General features: G+C 36.3%; 1 protein-coding gene across 2 annotated transcripts in view; it reads right to left on the bottom strand.

Moving 5' to 3' along the window:
• PRKD1 (protein kinase D1) overlaps nucleotides 1-26910 on the bottom strand; it is a 303790-nt gene that overhangs the window by 33554 nt on the left and 243326 nt on the right. For both annotated transcript variants that reach the window (XM_082737949.1, XM_082737950.1), the window contains 9 exons: nucleotides 22969-23179; nucleotides 22731-22808; nucleotides 20383-20587; nucleotides 18818-18941; nucleotides 16414-16491; nucleotides 14866-15145; nucleotides 13743-13795; nucleotides 11610-11682; nucleotides 8850-8956 (listed from right to left, as the gene is read on the bottom strand). In XM_082737949.1, coding sequence (XP_082594075.1) covers nucleotides 8850-8956; nucleotides 11610-11682; nucleotides 13743-13795; nucleotides 14866-15145; nucleotides 16414-16491; nucleotides 18818-18941; nucleotides 20383-20587; nucleotides 22731-22808; nucleotides 22969-23179 — 1209 coding nt within the window. The remainder of the gene's footprint in view (nucleotides 1-8849; nucleotides 8957-11609; nucleotides 11683-13742; nucleotides 13796-14865; nucleotides 15146-16413; nucleotides 16492-18817; nucleotides 18942-20382; nucleotides 20588-22730; nucleotides 22809-22968; nucleotides 23180-26910) is intronic.

Genomic DNA, 26910 nt, shown 5'->3' with positions numbered 1-26910 from the left:
ACATAATTTATTCAATAAATATTTACTAAGGCCCTTCAGGGGCCAGGCATTTGTTAAGGTATGTTTCAGCATGAGTCTAGGCTTTGAGTCAACCATGTTCTTTGTTATGATGAAACAATGTGTTTCAAGGTTCTCTACTTAGGGAATTCACCAGCAAGTTATTGGAACTGGTTTCTAGAAGATACACTTTACAACCTAGTGTGGCAATACTAATACTACTTTAGTAAGTATGTAACCTTTCCTATCTGCCAGGCACTGATAAGAGTTTCACAAAATTATCACATCTGAGTCTCACAACATCTCTATGAGGTTTTCCCGAGAAGGAAACTGAGGCTTAGACAGTGCAAGTAACTTATCCAAGCTCCTAAGAACTCTTAAATTAAAAGTCTGAGCTTTGAAACCAGGCATCTGATTCCAGCACTCATGTTCTTTAAATGCTGTATTACACATCGCTTTAATTTTTTCTGTGGACTCAAATCCATTTAGGACTGGGGTCCTAACAGGGGTGCTTCAGGTGCTGTGCCACTTAAGCCTCCTCACTGCGATCTCACAACCCATCTCGGCATATTGTCTGGTTTTCTGAATGCTGCCTCTGGTCACTCTTCTCAGTGCTCCCTCTGCCTGTTATGACATCCATCTTGACAAGCTGCCTTGATGACTCCTTATTTTCCTGACTGGCAGGACTTCCCATACAGCTCATTCTATTTCTAAACCCATGTACCACCACCACATTGTAGTGGTGGGATGTTACTAAATCCCCTCTCGATTTTGAGGTTCCTCTGTCTTTAAAGGTATTGCCCTGACATATTCTCTGACTTCTTTTGCACCCAAAGCCCAATTTCCCCCACCCAGGATCCAGCTTTTGAGACAGCCTGTAACATCTGAAACAATTAACAGCTATTCTACAAACTCTTGCCCCTCATCAAGTACCACAGTTTTCTAATTAGAGCCTAAAATTTAATGATTCATGCAAAAAGTTTTATAACAAAGGCCCTGAACGTTTAGTACAGTATGTTATTTAAGACAATTTTGTCAAACGTTAACCTATTACTTGTAATGTTTTTACAACTATGCTAGGCATTGTGGAAACTGAACGAGGTGTTGCTGAGACCTTCATATTTTTTATAATCTAATTATGAAATAAGAAGTATTTGATAAGTAGTACTGCTTTATATATGAAGACTAGAAACCATACGTAAACAGGAGATATGGAAGAGCGCATAAGACAGTCAGAAAGGATTGATACATCTCAAAGATCAATCAAAGGTGGATAAACAAAGGAAACCAAGATGGGCATCCAGGCTTGGAATTAAAAGCTGACCAATGGCCAGAGGTTAAGAGTATGAAAAGAACAGTGGCTTAAAGAGAAATGAAGGACTCAGTTGAACAGGAGTGATAAGGTCCAGCATGATTAATGCACAATGCTAAAAATGGATTTGATGAAATAAGAAAACTAAGCTAGGGAGGGACAGGATGGAAACCCACTAAAAACTCATCTGACTATGATCTTCAGGATGGACCAGGGGAAAAGGCAGGGTTGGCAAGATGATGAGAGAGTGGGGTCAGGGGAGTGGGGAACCAAACTATCAGAATATCACCCATTGCAGTAATCAAGTCATGAATTTATTTATTTATTTATTTATTTATTTATTTTTAAAAGATTTTATTTATTTATTTGACAGAGAGAGATCACAAGGAGGAAGAGAGGCAGGCAGAGAGAAAGAGGAGGAAGCAGGCTCCCTGCCGAGCAGAGAGCCCGATGTGGGACTCGATCCCAGGACCCTGAGATCATGACCTGAGCCGAAGGCAGCGGCTTAACCCACTGAGCCACCCAGGCGCCCAAGTCATGAATTTAAAAGTCTGGTCAAGGGATGCCTGGGTGGGTCAGCTGGTTAAGTGTCTGCCTTCAGCTCAGGTCATGATCCCAGGGTCCTGGGATTGAGTCCCACACTGGGTTCCTTTTTCAGTGAGGAGCCTGCTTCTCCCTCTGCCTGCCACTCCTCCTGCTCTCTCTCTCTCTGATAAATAAATAAATAATATCTAAAAAAAAAAGAAAAAAAAGTATGGTCTAGACTAGTGCCAACAGAAATGTTAAGGATGAAGCCAAGACAACAACATAGCAAGAAAGAAGAGGAACAGGGGTACTTTGTCACTACCAGCTGAAAATAGCAAATAGTCTCCAACAAGGTTTTTTTTTTTTGCCATTAGACATTTTTCTCTATAATATGCCATCTCCAGATGCTAATTTGATCATAAAATTTTTTCAAAACATTTCAATAATTTACAATTACCCAAGCATAATACAATCCAATCAACTTGGCACAATATCTAAGGTTCTCTATGAACTCACATGAAAGCCATTTCCTGGTCTTACTGCACACTATGTCCCACCACAAGCAGTCCTAACCAAGTAGGCATACTCTTGGGGAACAGAAAGATTTCTATGAGATATGTGAACAGAGCATAGTTTTAGGAAAATCCGTTTTGTTTATATAGTTTCAAGAAAATCTGTTTTGTTTTTATCTGTACCTTACTGCCTGGAACATGGTGGGCACTCAATAATATATGAGGAATGAATGAACGAATCAGACCAGTCTACAAATAACTGCTAATACAGAGCTGAAAATATCTGTGTAGTTCTCAAATTCTCCATCCCCATGTTTCTTTTCATAATAATTTTTCTTACTTTCTACGGATGCTTCTTACTCCAAATATTACTAGAATGCCTTGCCATGGGGAGAAAAAATAGAAAATTTGAAATACCGGGCCAGTCTGAAATGAATGATTCTAACATGGAAATCATTTCATCTGTAACTTAGTTTCTAATTCATGCTTTCATCAAAATTAGAGATTTAATAGATTTATTAGCAGAGAGAGGGCTGAATGAGTTTCTGAAGATAAATGACTGTTTTTGTTTGTTTGGACTTTTAACTTGGCTCCTATTGTTTTTAAAAAAGAAAGAAAATGGTTGCTGAATTCTAATTCAAACAAGTAATATTCACACGCCAATTTATGAACTAAATTAAAAAAAATCAATCTCAATAGTGTATTTTCAGTAACATTGTATTTTTTATGTTTAATAAGTATAGATAAAATTTTATGGATAAAGTTTTTATTAATAACTGTAATGATAACTGAACTCAAAAGAATGTTTTAAACATTTATTAAAGTGTTATAATCAAGAAATTTAAAATATATACTTTTTTTACTATAAATAATTAGGAAACAGGACCAATAAAAGGCTTTCAAGTATAAAAACACATGACATTAGAACACAATTTTGTGGGAAATGTGTAATATATTCAAAGAAAACAAGGAATATTGTGAATCATATTGTTAAAGAAGAGCCCATTCATATATTTTCTTAAATGGTTAAGTATATCAAATGTCTATGACAATTAGATTCAAATGCACACTTGGAAAGGAGTGATATAATGGCTTTATTTTAAAATATTAGTATTTTTAATATAGTACAAAATTAAAACTCTTCAAGTGAGAAAATAGTTCTAGTTGTCATCTTAAAAATATACAACCCAGGTACAAGGTACAAAGTTTTTCAGAATTCTTTTTGAAGAAAAAATGCAGAAAATGTTTGAAAGCTACTCTTCTAAAATGATCTAAATTTTTTCTACTCATTTTTCATAGAATATTTATTTTACTAAGGTAGCCCCTCAGCCTAATAATTCTTTCCAACATTTCTTTGGTTATCAAAACCCATGAATCTTTCAAGACTTCACCAATGCCATATTTCTCTTGGAACTGATTCCAGCATCCTGGCCTCAGTCATAATCCATGATTCCTTTCACTATTCTTCCATAACTATCCTGACTTGTAGTTACTTGTACCTGACTGCCCAGATAGATGATAAATGTCTTGAAAGGTTTCATTCATTTTTACATGGCCCAGAGGCTCAGTACATCGCCTTGTATGAATGAAGCAAGAAAGTACTCATTACTTAAAGCAGATATCGTTGATTGACTTTATATTTTTATTAATTGAGGAGGAGGGTTCTTGCCTTAGCAATTGGAAGAATGAAAGCAAAACAAAGTTAGGGAGAGAGTATCTTGCAGGGAAAGACATCCTCATGTCTTTGGTTTTGGGTTGGCTGGTATGGGGTGAGAATTGCCCAGCAAAGTGGAGAGGTCCTAACGTCAAAACTATGAGACTCAAGCGCCTCCAAGATAAATTAAGGAATGACCTGGGAAGGGATGAGGGAAGATGCCTTTAAAGTGGAAGACCTAGGGGCGCCTCAGTGACTCAGTGGGTTAAACCACTGCCTTCGGCTCAGGTCATGATCTCAGAGTCCTGGGATCGAGCCCCACATTGGGCTCTCTGCTCAGCAGTGAGCCTGCTTCCTCCTCTCTCTCTGACTGCCTCTCTGCCTGCTTGTGATCTCTCTCTGTCAAATAAATAAATAAATAAATCTTCAAAAAAAAAAAAAAAAAGTGGAAGACCTCACTCTGGGAATGAGTCCCACATTAACATAGGCCAGTTTGCTAAAAGAAAGGAGAAGTTCAGCTAGAAGGCTGGAGGAACTAGCAGGGAAGGTGAAAAGGGATCTTGTAAATGCGGGAGAAACAAGCGACCAATGCTTCACGAGGACTGAGATTCGTCAAGTTGTATAAAAACTGAAAAAAGCCAAAGGGTGCTAGGTGGACAGAAGGAGGAAACAAGGGGATGGCAAAAGGACCTTGCATTTCCTTTAAGAAAGGTGTGGAAACCAAAGACAAGGGAGTGTACGAACAAGAATGGAAAGACGAAGAGAGTGCACACCTAACGTGTATGGAAGGGAGAACTGGATGCACCTGTGCAGGGCAGCCTGGACAAATCGAGACCATATTTGATTGTTGCTACTGTTTTGCTTTTGAGTGAAGAGGGACTTGAATGGGAAGAGGAGTGCCTCACAACAGAAAAACCAGACTAATAGAGGTAATTTTGGAGGTAAGTGTAAGGGGATCCATTTAGTTTATGGCTTATAAAATTCTTCTGTATTTTTTTCTATATTGTGTATTCTATATTCAGTTCTTTTTAAAATCCAAAATGCATTCACACATTGTAAACAGAACTGCTCGTGTTGTAATTCTGACCAAACAAGTCTGTGTTAGGAAAGTATATTAGATCTACCAATATTATTTAAAGTTTAAATTTCTAAGTTTTGTAAGATAGAGTTGCCATCTCCTTGTAAAACGTCAGTTTTCTGTGATATCCTTAATCATAAAACAACAATCTTCTTATTCTTACTTTGCTGACATGAATAGAAAAAAAAATTCAAATTTGCTACCTTTTTTTAAATCAAGACACAACTTTTAAAATAATAACACAAGTAGGATTCCTTGAGGATTTTATGAAATATTTAACATCTACATTAATTAACATTCTACTGAAACATAATAATAATGAGGTATTTACATCTAGTGAAAACAGGCTATTCTAAATGATAAAGGTAAGCTATGCCATAAGATTCACACTTGCCTTAATTTTTAACTACTCAAAAATATCTGCAGAGCTTAGTTTTGTAATGACTGAATCAGATTTTGGAAAGCCCTGACCTGGGTTATATAGCAAAGAGAAAAGGAACAAAGAAAGAATTCTACTGTTTCACATATTCCTTATTTACACAATTCTGAAGCCCTCCATAAGCAAAGGTACTTTTCTACAAATAACAGAAACAAATCAGAATTTGACCAGAGGACTAGGAGAGCTTTATGAGCAAGGACTTCTGCCATTAGTCACTTCAGCTCATATGGCCGCTTCTGGAGAACCAGGAGGAAGAGGACAGGGTAGAACTCGTGAAACTCCAGGCACAGCCATAAACTAGGACTCCAGCTTTTGTAAGTAAGGGACCACAAGGCAGAGGATACCAAATGTTTCTCGGAATCACTTTTATATTCAGAGGGACAGATTCTGTTCTCAAGAGTAGTAAAAAAAAAAAAAAAAAAACCTTGCTCACCCTCTAGTTGACTTCAATCATGGTACTTTTGCTAAACATGTAAGTTAGTGAGTCAGAATTCTAACCTCCACTCTCCATCCCTGTTACCACTTTGTGTTTTCAGGTCCTAAAAGATGAATTCCTACTTTTGATAAGAAATAGAAAATGAGTCAATGGAGGGCTTTCAAAGAACTAACCCATTAACCATAGTTAATCCTTCTTAACTAACCAATCAACCGATTAACCATTAGTAGCAAATGCAGACTACACTTCTGCTACCTGGTTGGATACTAGTAGGGCATTTTATGTGACAGGATGGTGTTTCTGTACAATTTTAATTCAACAAATATTTGCTAAACATCTGATATATGCCAGGAACAATTTCTGGTATTTGGGATATATCAGTAAACAAAAGAATGATATCTACCCCCACTCCCGAAGTGTATATTCTTGTGAAGGGGCTGGGGATGGGGAAATACACAACAAATACAATAAATGAAATTCTGTAATAGGGAACAAGGTGATAAGTGCTATAGAAGAAAAAAACAAAGATCAGAGTAGGAGGGATGAGGCGTAGGGATGGGAGAGGGTTTGAGTGAACTGTAGCTTTCAATAAGGTAAGAAGGGTACTTATACAGTATATTTGAGCAAGACTTAAAGGAAGTGAGCTTGAACTTCACTGTCTCTGGATATTGAATTATAATCTTTCCTGAGAGGCTGATAAATCAGACAATGGTTAAAGGGTTAAAACATTTTCTTTCATTAGTTTCAGTTGGGAGATAGGATGAGTCCCCTAATTTTGAGGAACAAATTTTGAAACAATTGGCAACTTTATGACAAAGTATGAACCTCTGAATCCCGTATATGCATATAATGAAGCCAAACCTTAGTAATTGGAATCACTTAGCTATACCTTCAGTCAGATGTTTGCAACTTATTTTTCTGTTGAATTTTCAATCACGTGTTACGTTGCAAACATCTGACTGAAGGTATAGCCATGTGATTCAAATGAAGACCCATGGCAATGGGCAGCTCTTTCTGTCCATGCTTTCATAAAACCACCTTAAAAAAAAAAAAAATAAGACCCATGAGAACAAGGATCTTTGTGTCTTGTTCCCACTGTATTCACTAGACCCAGGACAGTGCGTAGCTGATGACAGGTACTCTATTAATATGAGTTTGATGAAGAAAGTGAATGGTTAGGGACAGAAGGGATGAGTGATAAGCGAAGACTTTTGAGATTCCAGGCCATAATATGAGAACGGGTCAAACTCTTTACATGCTCAAGGGGCAGAATTTGACTTTTAACCCAAACAAACTTTTTTTTAAGACCGTAATGAAAATTTTCCCAAATGTATGTTTCTTGTATCTGAGTTGCTGATTGCACCTATTCTTTTAGAAGAGGAGCTGGGAGGCAGTTTAGGCTCAGGCATATCTTATTTTTCTACCTCACTATAGAGTCCTCAGCTGATACCAACTGACAGGCTTGGGAGAACCAATTACAGGGCTTAGATACAGAGAATTAGACCTCCAACATCTATCCAAGCACTCTATGCCACTGCAAAAACAGGTACAATGACAGAGCATGTTAACCAGGAAGCTTCTCTCTCTCACGTCTGGTTAGCAAGAATAAATGCCTCTGTACATATGCCAGTCTGGAGGTTGGTATGTTGCAAAGGATCTGCCTTCAGGACACCACTTGGGAGTGGAGACTGGGAGAGCAGGGGCCAGGTTTGGCAAGATGTCATTTACTAAGTTTTCAAATGTCATTTACAGCTCAATGTTGCCAAGTTAAGAATTTTCTAAAAAATCTTTTTTGGTAACTGATTAGCAAGCACTACACTATGAATGTATGTAAGTGGCACCTTCAGAGCCTAGTTATCATCTTTCCCAGGAAAACAGAGAACACTGTGGTAGCTCTCTGTGTTGCACAGTTGTCCAAAAGCACAAAAACACCGTCTTTAGAAATTCTGAGTCCCAGAAAATTCTGTGTTATTTTTCTATGTGTAACAGGCATTATTTTTGGTTGTCTGTACACATGAGCTCCTTTGGGGCAGAAATTGCATCTTTCTCCATTTTTTATTGTATGAAACTCAATAAATGGCAGTTCAATGAAACAATAAGTGAAGAAATCCAATCTGTTTTGCTTTGTTGGCCATGTTCAAATGTAAATTACTCAATAAAGCTATGAATTAAAAATTATGACCAGCTTGCACAACAAGTAGAGAATTATGGTGGTTATATAAAATATGGGCATTTATCAATGGTCTAATTGTCTAGACTGAATAGCTAGGTCAACTACATTGAGCAAACAGTTGCTCAATTTCCTTTCAGTCTGTGGAAAAAGTTTTAATGGTTACAAAAATTATATATACCGCATAATAACCTTGACTAGCATATTCTGGCTTGAAAAGGGGATTACTGTTAATGAAAGGAGTTAAGTAACATGCTCAGTATTAAGGGAAAGGCTTATAGTGAGAGACAAAAAGGACATTAATAATACCAAGACGATCTGATTTTCAGGCATACACTACTCATTTACCTGATATGCTGACAGTTACATACTGAATTCATGTAATTATCACAGCATAAAGGAGGGATGTTTATGAAGGCAAGGTCATTTATAATGTAAAACAAAATGGTCTCAGCATGCCCCCCATGAGCAAATGCTGAAACATTACCAATTTAATGAGCATTAATAATATATTAAAACCCAGAATTAAGTACATAGAAAAGAACAACTCCTGCCCAGACTTCGGAGAGATACTAACCAGGCAATAGTTTGATGCTCGAGCTGCCTTTCCAGTTATTTTAAAGTGTACCCCCAAAATCTACACCACAGATATCTGGAGAACTTTTCTTTGTTCTGTGCAAGTTGAGGGAGTGTTTTAGAGACTCCAAATGAAAAACAAAGAAGTACCTGTAAAATTGCAACCTCATTACGCAGCTGGCTTTCTTGTTTGGTTGGAAATCTTAATTTGTCAATGATTTTAATAGCTACATCTCTTCCTGTTTTACGATGCTTTCCTTTAAAATAGAAAGGGAAAGATATAAGCATAATGTTATTAAATATCACCTATATTAAAGAACACCAGAATTTACAAGGACAATTTTGGGAAATACAAAAATGTTTCATTGAATACATTAGGATTTCTAACGAGCAATGACTTATATCCATCAAGATTTCATTTCTTAGCTCCATTATTCTAAATCAAATATGTACTATAAAATTAGCCACAGTTTAGAACACAAAAGTGGGACATTAAAAGCTATACATATCAACAGCCTGATATTTTCTCACAAAAATATATGTTTTAGAAACAGGATATCAAGCTACTTAATACACACAATCTTATACCTCCAGCAAAATGCTCTCCTTAAGAAATTATAATTTTAAAGTCCTGATAAACTAATGCATGTCGTAAAGGAAAGAATAAAAGTTCTTGGCTCTCACTTACTAGCTTGGTGACCCTGAGTTTTAGGTTCCTCATCTTCAGTGGAGGGGTTGTTGTGACCTTTAGGTGAGTTAAGATACTTGAGTGCACTCAGTGCCCAGATAATAATAGAAACTCAAAAAACCTTCATCATCATCACTGTCATCACAAAGACAGGTCTTTTAGATAAATTACAACCCACTGAAGCCTCACAACAAACCTCCAGGGAATCTATAAGGCACCCTCAAGCTCTTGACTCCTATACTACTACACTGTATTAGTATAAAATATAGCAGTGTTGGGGCGCCTGGGTGGTTCAGTTGGTTAAGAGACTGCCTTTGGCTCAGGTCATGATCCTGGAATCCTGGGATTGAGTCCTGCATCAGTGTCCCTGCTCTCTCTCTGTTTCTCTCTCTCAAATAAATAAATAAAATCTTTAAAATATAGTAGTGTTAAGTAAGTATGGAAATGACCTAATTATTCAAGTTTTTTTCATATACAAACTAACCTGAAATTCCATTATATCAACCATTTATTGTAAATCTAATTTCCCCCTATTCTCCACTCTCACTCTTCCTTCTGACTCCTTCCAGACTCTTGCTGACTTCCCTCTGACTCCTCTTTCCTTTACTACCAGATTGTCCTGTTTTCCCATTCTCTACTTCCTCAACATCACTTACTCTTTGACGCACTGCATGCCATCTCTATTCCTACTCAGTCATTTTATTCTTTACTCTCTTCAAGGGTCAGAGCTTCTTGCCTCCACTCCTCTGTCGTGATATAGAGTACTTCACCTCTCTTTTGACGGCAGTTCTCATCTGCTTCATCCCTTACCTGTCTGGTCTTCACTTTTAAGTTTCCTTGTGGAGGCCTTTTGCTGGGCCTGTTCCTTTAGTATTGGGTATTACAAATTATCTGACCTCATTTCTCACCCCTACATGATGTGCATTTATATATATTTACTGCGTTCTTTTTTTTTAAGATTTTATTTGCCAGAGAGAGCATGAGAATACAAGCAGGGGGAGCAGCAGCAAGCAGAGGGAGCAGCAGGCTCCCCGCTGAGCAGCAAGCCTGACGTGGGGCTTGATCCCAGGACCCTGGTTCATGACCTAAGCCGAAGGAAGACACTTAACTGAGCCACCCAGGTGTCCCTATTTACTATGTTCTGTATGTCACATGACTTTTTTTTTTTTTTTTTGCAAGCAGTGATTACACTGTACAGCACTGTTACACTGATATGCATGAACAAAAACCACAGTGTCTGCCGACTCATTGGTGGGTTTTCCATAAAAAATATCATTTCAGCATTTTATAAGAATCAAAATTATTTTTTATTTTTTTATTTCTTTAATGTGAACTCCATACCCAGTGTGGGTCTCAGAGTCACTACCCCAAGATCAAGAGTTGCATGTTCAACTGACTGGGCCAGTCAAGTACAGCGCAGATCACTTTTTAGAACAGAATATAACTTAATCAGTTTTTACTAAAAAAGCACATATTATACTTACAGAAATAATAATGAGTGAGACACTGTGATTATTTCAGAAACCTCCCACCTCACAAAAAAGATAATTTTTTTAACTGGTTATACCCAGGAACTGAAAATTGAGGGGTCAGTTTATAGTAGAGATAAAGCATAAATATTAAATGTTTCTTAAACACTTGAAAAATATAACTGAACTGGCTAGAATCTGTAATAGCAGAGGGTTAATAATTTCACCAGATAGCCTGACAATAAGGAAAACGGTAAAAATCTAGTATTTCATTTCAAAAATTTAAAAAATGACAAGCTTAATGAAATACATTCTCATGGATATTAGAATTAAAAGATTATTCCTCTAGTTATGTGAATCTATTTCTGTAGAGTTCTGATTAAATATGCTAAAAGAAAATGGAACTAATTTCTTTATGAATTATGACTTCCTTGCTTCTCAATATTTTGTCTAAATAAGCCAATATTTAATCAGTATTATGTGTAGACTTTGTCAATAGTTAAGCAAAAGAAGTTTTTTAGGAGTAGAAAAACTTCTCTTACAAGACAGAAATACCGAGTTTTTCAGATAGTGACTATCTCAAGAGAAATTTCTGAAAAGGTAAAACATGGAAAGATATACATACAAAAATATATATACACAGGTCTTGTCTTTTTTTTCTTGGAGATATTACTGTTAAATACAAGTAGCTTAATACTTAAATACAAGTAGCTAAAATTCCAAGTTAATAAAAATACTAGTAAACTAACCTACCTCCATAAACAATCCCAAATTGTCCAGAACCCAGTACTTCATCAGGAAAAATCTGATATACTGTGCTGATGTCCTACAGGTGCAAGTCCAATGAAAAATAAAGATGAAGTGGAACAAAATATTAGCCCTGATAAATTACATAATTCTATTATATATATTACTAATATTACTAGATATTTTAAGGTAAACGATAAGATTGTAAATGCTAGATGAAATGTACAGCTTCACTACAGAAATCAAAGCACATTCTTCAATTAATTAAATAGGTAATGTTTTTGCAAACTATTTGGTTCTTAAGCAGCAGAGGTTTTGTAATGTTCAGTCAAATGTTTTAGTGCAGAGAAAAAGACTTGAAACTATACTAGGCTGCTTACTCTAAGTATTCAAAAAAGGATTTGCTAGTGGGGATGGTTATTTAGAAATTTCAGGTGAAATAATCATAGGTCCCTGTCACATGTCTGTGTGAGTCCTGATTCCAATCACTTCACTCTTTATGGCTAGGCTGGTAGGATGCTTCTTTATCAACCATTCATCCCCAGGTGGATTAAATGCAAGGGGCTGAATCACTGGGAGTTGGAGACACCACAAAGGAATGGCAATCCATTGTGATACTCTCATCCGTGAGGTAGCTATTTACTATATTTTACTACTTTTGGAGGCCAAAGGATCCAAATGTCTAGTCTTTTCTCTTTGAAATAATAATTGCTAAAGAAAGCATTAGGTTTTAACGTCTCACAGCCTCTGATTTGATGATTACAGTCATGAAAACACAAATAATACTTTTCACTTTATATATTCCTATTTTATCATACTGAATTTTCTGCCCATCCCCTGCTCTTAGTCTTTGTCCTTTCAGAAAGTCCTTCAACATCAAATCCTACCCTCTTCATCTCCTACCCACTTTTATCTTTTCCTTTGTTCCTCTTCCTATAAAACAACTCCCAACTGTCTCTATTTTGTTACCCCTTCAGAATAACCAGGGGGTGAATTCAAGGTTGTCTAGAGACAAGAAAACAAATTAATACTGTTCAGTATTTTGAGTACCAGCTGTTCCATATGAAAAATCATATGGCTCAATGGCCCACTCCAAATTTTGAGTGGATTAACAGTGGCTCAACAGGATGGAATGACCTGACAGGTATCTAGAATTTACCAGGAGGCTTACAGATTAACCTTCATTTCCCAAAGTCTTCTCTGGCTGAGCAAGAGCAACAGGAATGCAACTGATTACAAATATATTTCAAGATTAACAGCATAAGACCACAACTAACCTTCACCACGAGGTTTTCCTAATTCTCTTCAATTTGGCTTTGGTTTTCGGTTTACTTTATGCCATTAGCAAAGGATGCAAAGCTATAACTAGTGATGAATAGCTTCATGGATTTTAGTCTTCAAAAAGTAAACCCACATCAGGGAAAGTAAGTCTATAAACTTTTTGCTTTTGGTCATAGGTATAGCAGGGAAAATAGAGCAAAAGGTCTGAGTCAAAGGACAGGATAGGAAAGGCTCTATTATATTTTGGCTCCCTGCCATGACAAAATATAATACGTTATCTCATGTCTATAATTTTCCAAAAACTGAGTTGAACGGATGGAGTTATGGTGCACAGCCGACTAGGGTGTTGGAATATGGACCCATAAAATCTGATGATTTATGCAGTTTTTGGAGGTCTTGATATGCACGAGTGACTCTAAAAGAATTTGCAACTCCTTGTCATAAGACAGTACTCCTAAGTAGCAATCGAAAAACGAGAATAAGGGTATATTTAAGTTACTTGTGCAGCTCAAAGAATTAATTTTGTTTGGTATTGTGTTATATCAACCATTAAAATTCTAATACTGAGGTGGGCAAATGTGGGAAAAATCAGTCACTGCATTATAATTGTTTATCCGAGATGAATAATAGGTATTTAGCTCTCTCCACACTACATGATATAGAAAACCACTTAAAAAATCTACATAATGTAATGTTTCTAAAATCTTATGAAGAAAAATTTCCTAATAGACCTTACTTTACTTTCTAGAAAATACTGAAAATTAAAATGTTAGATAAATAAACATGTATGTTAGGATACTCTTATTTTCCAATAAAGAATCACATTACCAAGTTTTATATAAGTAGGTACACACTCACCACATTTTCTTGAATCTGGCAATTTGATACTGAAATACTCACAGAAATATCTCCTGGAAATATATGTTAAAAAATATACAAAAGAAGTAAGAGAAGTAACAGCAAAGCGACCAGATAGATGTTTACTAATCAAGTTGTAGGGCTATTTTTAAATCACAGCAATTAAATGTTTATAGGAAAATGTTCATTGGAACCTTTCTTTCCTTTTAAAATTACAGATTTACTCTGTGCTTGTCTTTGAAAAATAATATTTTGTCAGCTTAGAGTCTGGAGTCCTGAAGCTTTGGGTTAAATGCTGACTACTGCTTCACAACTCTGGTAAAGCTGAGACAACTTAATCTCTCTAGGGCCTGATTTCCTCACCTGCAACACAGGCAAAATCATTAATGTCCACCTGCCAGGGTTGTTTTAGGTATTAAAATAAAGACCTCACATAAAATGTTTAGCACCCAAATAAACATATATAACTTATTAATACATATATTGGTTTATACATCAATTAAAAAGTTATAATCATTCACCAAATAACTTACTGAGATATGAAAAACAAGTTTTCCCCCCCATAGGCTTCATTATTAAGAGCCATTATGAAATATAAAAATTAAACATTTTTACATAGATATTCCTTTAAAATACCTTTTTAAAATTCATCCTCAACACTTCATTATGGTTGCATTTTGGTAAAATCTGTCTCATTCTATTAATTTACTAACAGAGATTTCTTCCTAGGATACAATTATCAAGTATTTTCAAGTACTCTGCACAGAGTACCATGTTGGGGGTTTTGAGGGAACATGTTAACTCAGATTTACAAAGAACAAGACTGGCATTCCAGATCAAACACAAGCCGACTAGATTACTTGTTCTCTTATGACCAATAGCTCTAGGTTTCTGCTGTCGCCTAATATATAGGGTTTACTTGAATTTGTTCAATGTTCAAACATGAATTTGTTAAACTGTTCATATAAAATAAAGAAAACAATAACCTAGGATAATTTAATGAAATACCTTAGTAGGGGGGGCAGCTTCTACATAAGAAACCCTATGTTCCCCAATAAACTAAGTCAGCCCCAAAAAGGCTCTCTTCAACTGCCCTCCAGATATGAAACTAGAGCAGACTCACTGTGCGAGTTGGTTCCCGAACCTACAGTCGAGCCCTTGGGAATGACGGGCATGAGGGCATGCTGGATCGCCATCTCCCACATCCTGGCCACATCCGCACCAACGCCACTGGTGAGGACGCTGTTATTTGGTGGTGGACTGGAAGGATTGACCACGTTTTCTCCCACATAATACACTACATTGGCTGTAGTGATCTCAAAACAATGAGGATTGGCCCCATTAGGAATTAAATCTGAAGGTTTTGCCGGTTCCAGCGATAAAATTTCTGATAAAGGAATTTCCTGTGGATGAAAGAGTGTACTATCTGCAGTTTATCAAAAGCCTATAAACGTTCAAATAAAATTCATGCTAGGCACATGTGACAAATGACATAACAAATAGCCATTGTTCATATAAAACAGTTTTATTAAACACAGAATACTGTTAAGCAAATTTCAAAAATACCTTTACTAGGGGAAACTTTATCATCTCCTCTTGCCAGAAAAATTCAAGGGCCTTTTTTACTATTCATGTGGCAAGAAAAAGTACAAATAGGAATGATGACTTTGAACCTGCATTAAGATCTACGAATACAAATGATTAATTTTTATAACTTTGAGATAGAATCACAACACTTTTGAAATGCATTTGGATATGCATGGCTGCTGCTAAGCTTTAACTATCCTTTTAGGCCCTGAAAATGAATCATATAATTTGATTCAATAGATGCTAATATAATAGTATAGCCAAATGAATGGTTTGAGTGAGGTAGACCACAGAGATTGGTTTTAAAACCAACTGCTTTTAAAAGACAATTTTGTTAATAAAAAAAATTAATCACCACATTGTCTACCCAGAGGTATGGAGTGACTAAGAAATAATAACTTTTAAAGTAAAGTTTTTCATTTAAAATTTAATGAGGTTTCCTTTTCCTGTTAGAGCTGTGTAGACACTGTGAGTCACGTCAGCTATGGCTGAGGCTGCATTAATTGTGAGGGAGTGAGTATATACTGTTTTCACTATGAACTTCTTTTGGAACCATGTTTTACTGGGTGATACATTATGTGACATCTGTATTATTTCACATAGAGAGACAAAATGAAAACTGCAGCCAAATTTTTCTCTAAAGGAAAGTATTCCTTGTGCATATTGGCAATGCATGGAGATATCATACAATGTTTCTTAACCCCCTGTGGAATGTGCTGTAAGACTACAGATGAACAAAAAAACTGGATGTAGTCGATTTCAAGAATTTTCTTGTAGCTAATCTGCTGGACATTGAATATTCTAGTTAAGATACACATATCTAACAAACTCTATTAAACTTCCTCTTCTCCACCACCATTCCGTGGAGCCAGAAGCACTCCTCAAGGAAATTTGAAATTCACAGACGACTAACTTGGGGTCACAACTGGATTCCCCCCAAAGTACATAAACTACATGAAAAAAAATGTGTAACAAGCACAAAACAGTCACATCTGTTAGACGTATTTTGTATTCCTAACATCCTACATTCCCAAAAAGACAAGAGGAAGCAGGAGACGTCAGTTAAGGCATGAACCATCCTTACCTTGTAGTACCTACTTCCAGTGTCATTCTGAAAGAGGGTAATACATTTGCTATCCAATCTCCAATAGTGCCGTTTCCGCTGAAACAGAAGTGAGATTTAGGATCTTTTAAAATTTTTTTAAATACCCAGGATTAAAAAAACACTCAAGAATGATAAAACCAAAACATTTTCCCAATGGAGACATAAGATCTGATGGTGGGAAGCTCACAGGCTCTAGACCAGGAAGACTCACACTGAATTTTAGACTCCAGAAGATGACTATTTAGCAACTGTGTGGTTACGTTTCTGCTTCCACTTCTACATCAGAGTTAGGAGTAATAAATGAAGTAATATATTTGTACTCAGTGTAGTGCCTGGCACTTAATGCATGCATAGTAAATATTTCTGATTTCTTTCTTTCTCTTTCTTTCTTTCTTTTTTTTAATGAATTTATTTATTTATTTGACAGAAATCACAAGGAGGCAGAGAGAGGGAGAAGCAGGCTCCCTGCTGAGCAGAGAGCCTGATGCGGGGCTCAATCCCAGGACCCTGAGATCATGACCTGAGCTGAAGGCAGAGGCTTAAACCTCTGAGCCATCCAGGCTCCCCCCAGTATTTCTGGTTCCTTAAAGATGTATTTATTTTAGAGAGAGCAAGCATGCAGAGGTAGGGACAGAGAGAAACTGATGGAGAATGAAGAGCCCAAGGAGCTTGATCTCCTGACCCTGAGATCACCTAAGCCAAAACTCAGAATAGGATGCTTAACCTACTACTCCACTCAGGTACCTTTCTATTTTAAAATATTTCTATTTCTATATATTCTAATATTTCTATTTAAAATATTTCTATTTTAGGGGCATCTGGGTGGCTCAGTGGGTTAAAGTCTCTGCCTTCAGCTCAGGTCATGATACCAGGGTCCTGGGATTGAGCCCCGCATCAGGTTCTCTGCTCAGCAGGGAGCCTGCTTCCCTTCTTCTCTCTCTCTCTCTCTCTCTCTGCCTGCCTCTCTGCCTACTTGTGATCTCTGTCAAATAAATAAAAATAAAATCTTTAAAAAAATAAATAAAATATTTCTATTTTAAAATTTATTTGACTGCGTGAAGAACTAAAGGTAAACTTGTAGTTCTTAATATAATAAAAAGGTTAGATATAAAAGATGTAAAATTTACGTATACTCGTTATTCCAGAACCTAGGGAATACCATGTTTATCTAGTCAAGTATTCTGGCCTTCATTAGAAATGGAAGAATTCTGCATTTTACAGAAGAACTAAAAAATATTTCATTGGATGTCAAGTCTGACTCCATGACATCAACATAACAAAGTCAGGGAAAGGCATCAAGCTCTATGTTCTCTTAAGTCCACTACAGATCTAAACTTCCATGATCTGATGATGAGGTTCTTTCAGTCTAGGGATATGCTCCATAATTTTAGGGTGTGTGTGTATGTGTGTGTGTGTGTGTGTGTGTTGTGTCTGTGTCTGTGTCTATGTGTGTATGTTTATGTATACTCATCTTTTTAGAATAGGAAGCCCTAGCAGTATTCTTGGTCTCAACCACAAAATCTTAGACTGGTCAAATATATTAGATATGTTTTAAATACCATATGTATGCCATGTCTAGGAAGAACTAGAAGATGATATTCAATTGGATCCTATAGTAAGTCATATAAATCTCTCTTCAGCAGAGAACACTGTTATTATAGATAGAGTAATTATGTTATGGGTGTCTATCTACCTAAAGAAATGTTGGTGATCCTATAGATAGGAGGTGAGGAGGAAAACAATACCAGTAACTGAGAAAGATGCTTATCACCAAATGTCAGCAAATTCAAAAAAATGATGATTTTTTTTCTCTCTTACACATATGCACAATCTTATTCATCACCTATTAGAAAAATCTGGAGTAGTGAACACCTCAGACTACATTTTAAAATTTAAAATATATGTCTTTTATCAAATAAAATACAGAACTACTGTATTCCCAAATAGTTCAGTTTTTAAGTGAACACTTAGGGATTTAAAAGTATATTAACAGTTATCGTTGTTTTTTCTCTCCCTAAAATGTAGTAGTTTTTTTTTAAAATTCTGAATCACAAAGGAGCATTCTGAAAGCACATGCTGTCATTTCCATGACTGCTATAAAATGACAGGCAGACATTCAAGTTGTTTGGAGATCATCTCAAGTAACAGAGGTAAATGACTTTGTTTCTCTGAGATTGCTGTCTACAATTTCTTTTAACTCAGTTGCTTGCTTAACTACATCTGACACCTAGAGACTGTTAATGTGTTCTACCTGATCCTCCACCATGCCTAAACACAGCTTTGCTCCTGGTAACTCAAGTCTCCCGTGGTCTTGACAAGGCATTAGCAATTCTTCTAATGAAAGCTAGGGAGCCACGAGTCAGCTGTGGGCTGTAGATCTTACCAGGGTGTCCTTGCTGGTGTAGTGGACCATCCACCCTTCTTTCAATACTGTGCTGCTTTTCCTCTTCGTGTGTTTGACAGACTGCACGACTCTCATGAGCGGGATATTGTTGCTTGTTGATGGACTTGTAAAGTCAAAATATTTTGGGAGAGAAATGTTTTTAGATACAGATCCTTTCCTGTGTAAAACCTTATTTCAGCTATTTCAGAGTGAAAGTCAAAAAACATTCAGATCCCATTTTTGGTGAAATGCATTGTCAGAATACCATGGTTCAGAATCTGGATTACTTTAAGTGACAGGCACTTCACATGTACTCTTTAAAAATCCCAAGGGAGGATAATAACCACCTTAGTTTTTAGGTTGAACCACATGGTGTTCAGTTTGCAGGGAAACACCAGATAGATTACTGTCTTAGTGTACTGAGACCATGGTATTTGGAATACACATAAAAAGTTTATTTGCTTATTATCACAGACTATAGGCAAAATATTAATTATGTGCATAATATCACAGAACATGAATTTGAGTCTGGATAGTTTCATAAAAAGTAGAATCTGCTATTTAAACTCTCTTAAATAACTATTGTTCATAGAATTATGCTGATCCTTTATCTCTTTGCTTTTCCCTTCTGTCTCTTCCTATTTTCTTCCTCAACCACTGTCCATATATGCAAGCACCTTCTCCAATATTCCCCCACTTGGAAACTACAGAAATGTATGCCTTCAAGAGACAGTTCTGTCATAAGACTAATATTTTTCAGTATATTTCTTATGCCATTAAATGGAAAAACTCCAACTACTTTATTGCTCCGCCCATGAACAATTTCAGTTTGCCAATAAATATGGCATTTGTAAAATGGACACCAAAGCCTGAATACATTTTATAACATAAATCAGAGGCTGGAAACTTTTTTTGCAAAGGGCCAGGTGTAAACATTTTTAAGTTCTGCAGAAGACTTAACTCTGCCACTGAGGTGCACAAGCAGCCACAGACAATATGAACGGTCATGGCTATGTTTCAATAAAACTTTATTATGAAGCAGGCAGCGGCCTCATTGGCCATAGTGTACTGATCCCTGATATCAAAAATGGGGTTCATCTAGTAATCAAGAAGGATAGATGATTAAATCCCAAGTATAAAATTTCACATACTTCTGAAATAAAATACAGAACAGTGAGATGTAGACATAAGTGATATTTGTATAAGGGGCCAGCTATAAGATAGATAATGTCCACTGAGGTTAGCCCCTGATCTTTGCAGGTCCACACAATGAGCTATGAATCATCATTAATTTAGCAGTAAACCTGTGGCTGGCAAATATGAGTAACTCTCACATGCAAAAGAAAAGAGATCACAGAAAGAGGCAGCTAGGAAAGGATGCAAACCTATACCTCTCTAGGGCCATCCAGACCTCCTAACTCCACTGGCTTTCCTCTACAGTTTATAGCACATTCATAAACAAATCAAGCACACACTTTAAATTTCTTCTCCAACAGATAAAAATAGCAAAGACTCTTAAAGAGGAAATTCCCCTGCTGGAGTGAGACCAGGAGTGCAGCTCCCACCTGATGGTTCTGTTGGAGTCCTCTGGGTCCGGGTCTGGGTCCTGCATTTCCCCACTGTCATTCTGGCACTCTGCCATCACCACCTCAGCATCTTGAACCATTGCCTCTTCCATGTCATCCATGAGCCCACTGTTCCTTTCACTGTCATTGTCATCACTCCCTTCTTCCATGACCACATCAGACTCTGCCCCAGGGCTAAGCAAATCTAAAAAATTGTTTGCATCCATGAAGATAAGCCTGGAATCCTAGAGTCAGGGCTTAAGAGGGTTAGGCAATCCTACAATATATCAATTGGAAGCCCTAAAAAATACTTATTTCAAGAATTTATCTTTCCTTTTAAAAAAATTTTAGTTCATAAATATCTGAAGTTATCAGAGGATGAACAGATAATTTTACAACCAGATGTTTCTTTTTCATGCCTCTAAACCTAAAAACATGAAAAGACATGGACAGCCATGGTAGGAAGCCAAGTGCGGGATAGAAGCAAAGTTCTAGGAAGCAAAGCGATATCAGGAATGAGTGAGGAGGAAACTGGTCTATTTCAGTAGCATAGCTTTGGTGGGAAAAAAGGAATACATGGGAAGATGAGGGAAACTTTCACATGCAAGAAAAGTCAGGGTCATTGATTCTTGCTATTCCAGTAACTTTTTAAGTCACGGATTCCAATATATCAAATTGGTCACATAAGCAGCAGTTTTTAAATACTTAAGATATTTGATATTTTAAGTAATATTGAATCCTGTCATCAAGCATTTGGTGGTAATATAATAAATTATAATTGCTGTTGGCCCTTGAACAACATGGACTTGAACCATGTGGGTCCACTTATACAAATATTTTCTTCAATCAATACAGTACTGTAAGTGTATATTTTCTTACTTGCAATTTAAGTAACTCTTTTCTCTAGCTTACTTTATTGTCAGAATATATTATAGAATACCTATAAATACAAAATGTGTGTTAATCATCTATGTTACTAATAGGCTTCTGGTCAATAGTCGGCTGTTAACAGTCAATTTTTTGGGACCCAAAAAGCTAACAATCAGGTTTTCAGCTGCCTGGGGGGGAGGTACTGGGTAGCTAAGCCCAAGCCCCAAGTTGTTCAAGTGTTGACTGTACTTACTAATGCAGAGTCCTTATTTTAAAACTGGAAAATGGACCAGGGACTGCAGCCTGCTAAGTCTGAGAAATTCATATTTTTACCAAATTTTTCTAACTGTGTGGGAAAATGCAATTTCAAAGTAATCAACAATATAAAAAACTGCACTGTTTCCCCTTAGTTCCAGTTATCAAGAACATACTGACATTTCCTGGCCTGAACAAAGTCAATTCCACATGCCACAGAAAGTAGGAAAACTGCCAAGTTTTCCATTTTGGGAGCTAATCCATGAATCTCCAAGGCAGGAACTCGTAAAGAAATGCTTTCCTTGAGAGATTTCCCCTCTTCTTCTAGGTACATATTTCTTCTAGAGAAGAAAGTTCTAGAGTAAAGATAACCCTTTATTCTTCAGAGTTTTAGCAATAAAAATATTTGTTTCTCTGGCCTTCTGTCCACCATATTTTTTTTCCCTCAGAGGAATCACAAAACTGGTATTAAACTGAAGGTATAAAGCAGTCTACCATCTATAGATAAAGTTAGCCTGGGGTACTAAATCAAATATTTTGCTAAAGACTCTATTAGGAATACTAGTTGGGAAGAAAACATCAATTTTTCCTTTAGGACATTGTATTTTTCTTAGGAGTCCTTCAGTGTTAATTTTTATAGTTGAGTTTTCCCAAAAGAATATTCCCAAGTATAAAAAACAATATATATTTTTAATTGACTGAATTAAAGTTCTTTTTTATTATATTGAGGATTCAAATTAATAAGCATACATATAATGGAATTAACTGGGTAGAAGAAGGAAATGGGTGATTATTTCTTGATGGGTCAGTCTCTGATTCTTCCCTCCCTTGACAGGAAAGATAGATTAATCTTTATCCCAGTGCTTGGAATGAGAAGGATGGAGAAAAAGAGACCAAGAGCTATAGGCATTCCAACATTTTCTACACTTCTGAACAAACTAGGAAAGGAGTATTAAGAAGAAAGCTGAGAAAGAAATTCTGGACATCCAAGACTTCAGTACTGGCTGTGCACTGCATAAAAATCATGCAAAGCTCTTTGATTTCAGTCAAAACTCAATGACGAGCCCTTTTCTAATGTAAAATAGGAAAAATGAGCCCATAATTTACTTTGGGCTGGGTCACATGTATATGAACAGGAAAAAAAAAAAAATCCTGCCAAGTCATTAGGGACACACTCTTGAACAGGGCAGAAGCACAGATGTGACGGTTGATCTTTTGCTTACCTCCATTAATGGTCACTTCACCAAGGCAGTTGTTGGGCACTTTGGAGGCACAACGTTTGTGACAGTTGAATCTGCAATCTGATTGTAACGATGTAGAAGGAAACAAAAACCAAGCACTTGTCAGAAGGAGAAGTTGTGGACTAAGTAAAAGAACAGTGACTTCAAACGGATGAGGACTACTTTCTAAATCAACGTGTCGCTGGCGACAAATGTCCAGGGGGGACAAGATCCTTCTCACCTTTGCACTGAAGGCCCTGCCGAAAGAGGCCCCTGAGCAGCTTCTTGCAGTACTGGCACACGGTGGGCCGGGTGTATGAGTGGATGACGAACGTGTGTGGCACTTTCACCTTAGACATCAAAATCTTGTCGAGCTGAATTGGTCGTCCAATGTATGACTGAGAATTTGACCTCTTCTCCCGACCAATAAAGGACTCAGATGGTGACTTTTGCTATTTTTGCAATACAATAAAGGATAATAAGATGTAAAAGGTGACTTGATGTATATATACATATAAACATACAGATATATATATATCTATCTGTATATTTTTTTAATTGTTTTGTTTTATTGCTTAGTGATGGTCCATAAGGAAATTAAAGAAATAAACTAAAGCCGTGTTTCTGTTATTTAATATAATTTAATACCCCTTCTATTTCTCATCTGAATTACCTTATTTTTATAGTCTAAAAAGAAGAGAATTAGAGATCAGAATATTTGAACCTGATTTCCAGGACTTTCAAATTTGGGGATTTTAAAAAGTAACAATTAGTTGCAATATAGAAGTATAAAGTTGAAAACAAACACACAATGGTACTTTACCCCACTACACATGTCATTTCATTGATGTTTTTTGAGGTATGACATGTACATGGTTAAAAAAAGGCAAGGAATTCTGCATATGACATCATTAAAAAAGTGCTTACAGTTCCTCTGAAGTTCCTCAAAGAAAAAATAAATGTGGCTTGGTATTATTCCTCAACAAAAGAAAGTTAAGGGTTAAAATGATACTATTATTTTATAATTAAAAACAAAGCAACTAGTGGACTATACAAGACACACAAATATGGGTGTTTGGTTATAATTACACATCTGTGCACTCTTGTGTTTCATTTTAAAATTACTTAATCAGTCCAGTACATAGGTTTTTTCTCTTTTACTTAAATGAATTAAAATTAACTGTGTTTCTATGTTTTTGGGCAATTTCATGTAGCTCTTGATATCATGGAAATGTACTTAAGAATTATCAGAATAAAAGAGAAACTGAGTTACTTTTTAATAGTTATAAGACAGATCTCGTGTATTAAACTTCTACCCTCAGCTATCATTGTGTGAGACACTTACAAGATAGGCTTTGTTATCTAAAGTCAAGGTATCTAAGCCCATAAAATTTAAATATATTCTTTTGAGTTAAATGCCAGAACACGAACTTCCATTTGTTTGCCTCCAGAGCCCTTATATTATTACCTTACTCAGCTTCTGATTTGGAATGGCTACTGACAAGATGAGAAGAAAATCATACTTTTGTAAATTTCCACCTATTTCAATGCACCAAAAGGTAGCACGATTTGTTACCAAATGGGGGTATTTTGATTTGCAGATTTACTAGCTACAATAAAAAGAAACTTGAGATGAAGTTCTACATAGGGATATGTAGGGATATCCTTTATAGGATATAAAGGATAATTACTCTGGAAAGTTCAACTCTTCCAGAGAAGTTTAAGGAGCTTATAATGATATGCCAAAGGTTTTCCAGACCAGAATCACGAATATACCGAATAAGTATCTTCAATGGAATTGAAAAATAATTAAATCCATAGGGTTAGGTCTCAGTTTTATGTGTCCTTCTTTAGTAACTGTAGTTAACGGGCCAGTTTTAAGTATAGACTAAAATGAAAATTGATATTTTTCCATAGTTGGAAAGTTTCAACACTCAGAATAAAAGTTGATCTGATGTCGCATTTTATAATGTTCTCAGATTTGGAAAATCCTATGAAAAGCTGACCAAATCACTCCTCAACTATTTTCCTTAATTTAAGACACCTAATTCTAGGCTATGGTAACAGAACCCATTTCACAAAGGACTATTTACCGCGGAGCAAAGTCAGTCAGAAAAGCAAGAGGCAATCTGATAAATTGAAATGTCTTCTTCTTAGCCAACACGGTAATATTCACATAAACACTGCCTTAAACTACAAGTCATTTCCTTTATCACCTTCAAGGCAGGATTGCAACCCGAATTTTAAAATGTTATGTGAGTTTATAGAAGAGAAGTTAGCTGTCACTGTAGCCCAGAGACTGTATTATACACACATTCAGGCAATGGTGAGATTCACACAGTTGCATGTGTGCTCGGCACAGAATAACAACTCAAAAATTCTGTAATTTATAGTGTCAGAAATTAGGACTTCAACAGCACTTAAAATTTAATAGCAATTTAAGGTTTTAATAGCATTAATAAAGAATGCCCTCCTGGCATTCATGACATTTTAAAATTAAAATCAGCTAGCATCACAACCAGAAATATGTATCATTACCTTTCTTATAGTTCCAAATACATTACTTAATTTCAATGTGGCCTATTTTCTAAATTAAAAAGTAAAGCTTTAAAATCTTGAGTTGGGTTGCATGCATGGTGACTTATGTGGGAACTGATCTACTGCTGGAAAGAGCTTGTGTTATCTAATTTTACTAGACAACACACTCTCTGGGAATGGAAGAATGGGAGAGGCTTTGGAAATTTTGTTTGCAGAATTATAGTCTATGTTTCTGGAGTGTACACACACACACACAGATGAATGTGTTTTCCCTTATGAGGATGCAAATCTCAGAAGCTAAGGCGAAGAAAGAAGACTGGGTCATTATTTGATAACTCTATAAGTGCTTATATTTATCCATTCTTCAATCAAAATGCAAAGCAAGGCCCTCACTGATATACAACAGACTGTAAAACAAACAAAAGTCTAAGAAATAAGGCATTGCCTGTAATACACATTCACCATTGTTTATGTAAATTTTAAAGAACAAACTTTTCTGTAATCCTGCCAATCATCCCTTCAAAACCGCTTCTAATGATGTGAACACAAACCAAATATTCCCAAGGATTTTCAGAATCAGTGATACATTTTCCCTTAATAATTAATATTCAGTTACCACTTTAAGCCAAAAAAAGTAATTTCAATTGTGTGAAGTTTTATTTGAAGGTATGTGCACCAAAAAGCCATAATTACAGTTTTGTTTGTTGTATCAAATTACAGAGTAGGCAAAATTTAGAAATTGGTAATGTTAAAAAAAAACCGATCCTTAACAAAATCTCACTGATCTGAATCCAACTAGCTTAGTCTTTAAAATAACTTCAACATGAAATTAGACTTAGCGGTGAGTCAAAGAACCGGGCTTTTGTGCCTGCTGACACATTGTCATACAAAACAAAGAGAAATAGTCTTCTCTCATTTCTTCCTTAACTTACTTCATTTTATTTTTTTATTTATCTGTATAATTACCATGTGCACAGTCCTTTAAGATCTTCCTTCTCTCTCTCTCTCTCTTTTTTTTTTTTTAAAGTAGGCTCCATGCCCAGATGGGGCCAAACACAGGGCTTTGAACTCATGAAACTAAGATCAAGAGTCAGATGCTTAACGAGAGAGCCACCCAGATCTGTCCCATAAGATCTTTCTTTAAAGTTAACTCTGATAAAGGGAAAAATTCTTCTTTACTCATCAATACTAGTGGAGGTTTTACTGGGTAACTAAATGCTGCTTCAATTATCTTCCACTGTTACTTGCTGTTCCAGCTTGCCACCATGGATGGGGTGAACCTGAGCAACCTGCAGAATGATTGTTTTTTTTTTATGGGAATAGTGAGGAAAGTGGAAACGCTCTGCAAAGGGAACAGCTACATTATTGTGTTCATTATTGTGTTCCCAGCAAAAACTGGCTCAAAACTCACAGAGCAGATCTCAAATTCCCTTCTCTATAATTATGGCAAGCACACACAGGAGAGAATGTACTTCTAAAAATTTCTACATTTCTACATTAGCCAGTGGTATTATGAATTGTTCTCTTCCTGTGAAGAGTTTAGATCAAGTTACAGGTGCGCAGCTTTTGGGAGATTCGACACAACTGTGAAGTATGGTATTGGGATGCCTGTGTATAAACGATGTGATTTGGCAAATTGTACCTG

This window comes from Mustela nivalis (assembly GCF_964662115.1).
Source record: "Mustela nivalis genome assembly, chromosome: 6".
Taxonomy (NCBI): domain Eukaryota; kingdom Metazoa; phylum Chordata; class Mammalia; order Carnivora; family Mustelidae; genus Mustela; species Mustela nivalis.
Note: the sequence above shows the minus strand (reverse complement) of the source record. Positions and strands in the feature narration are given on the sequence as shown.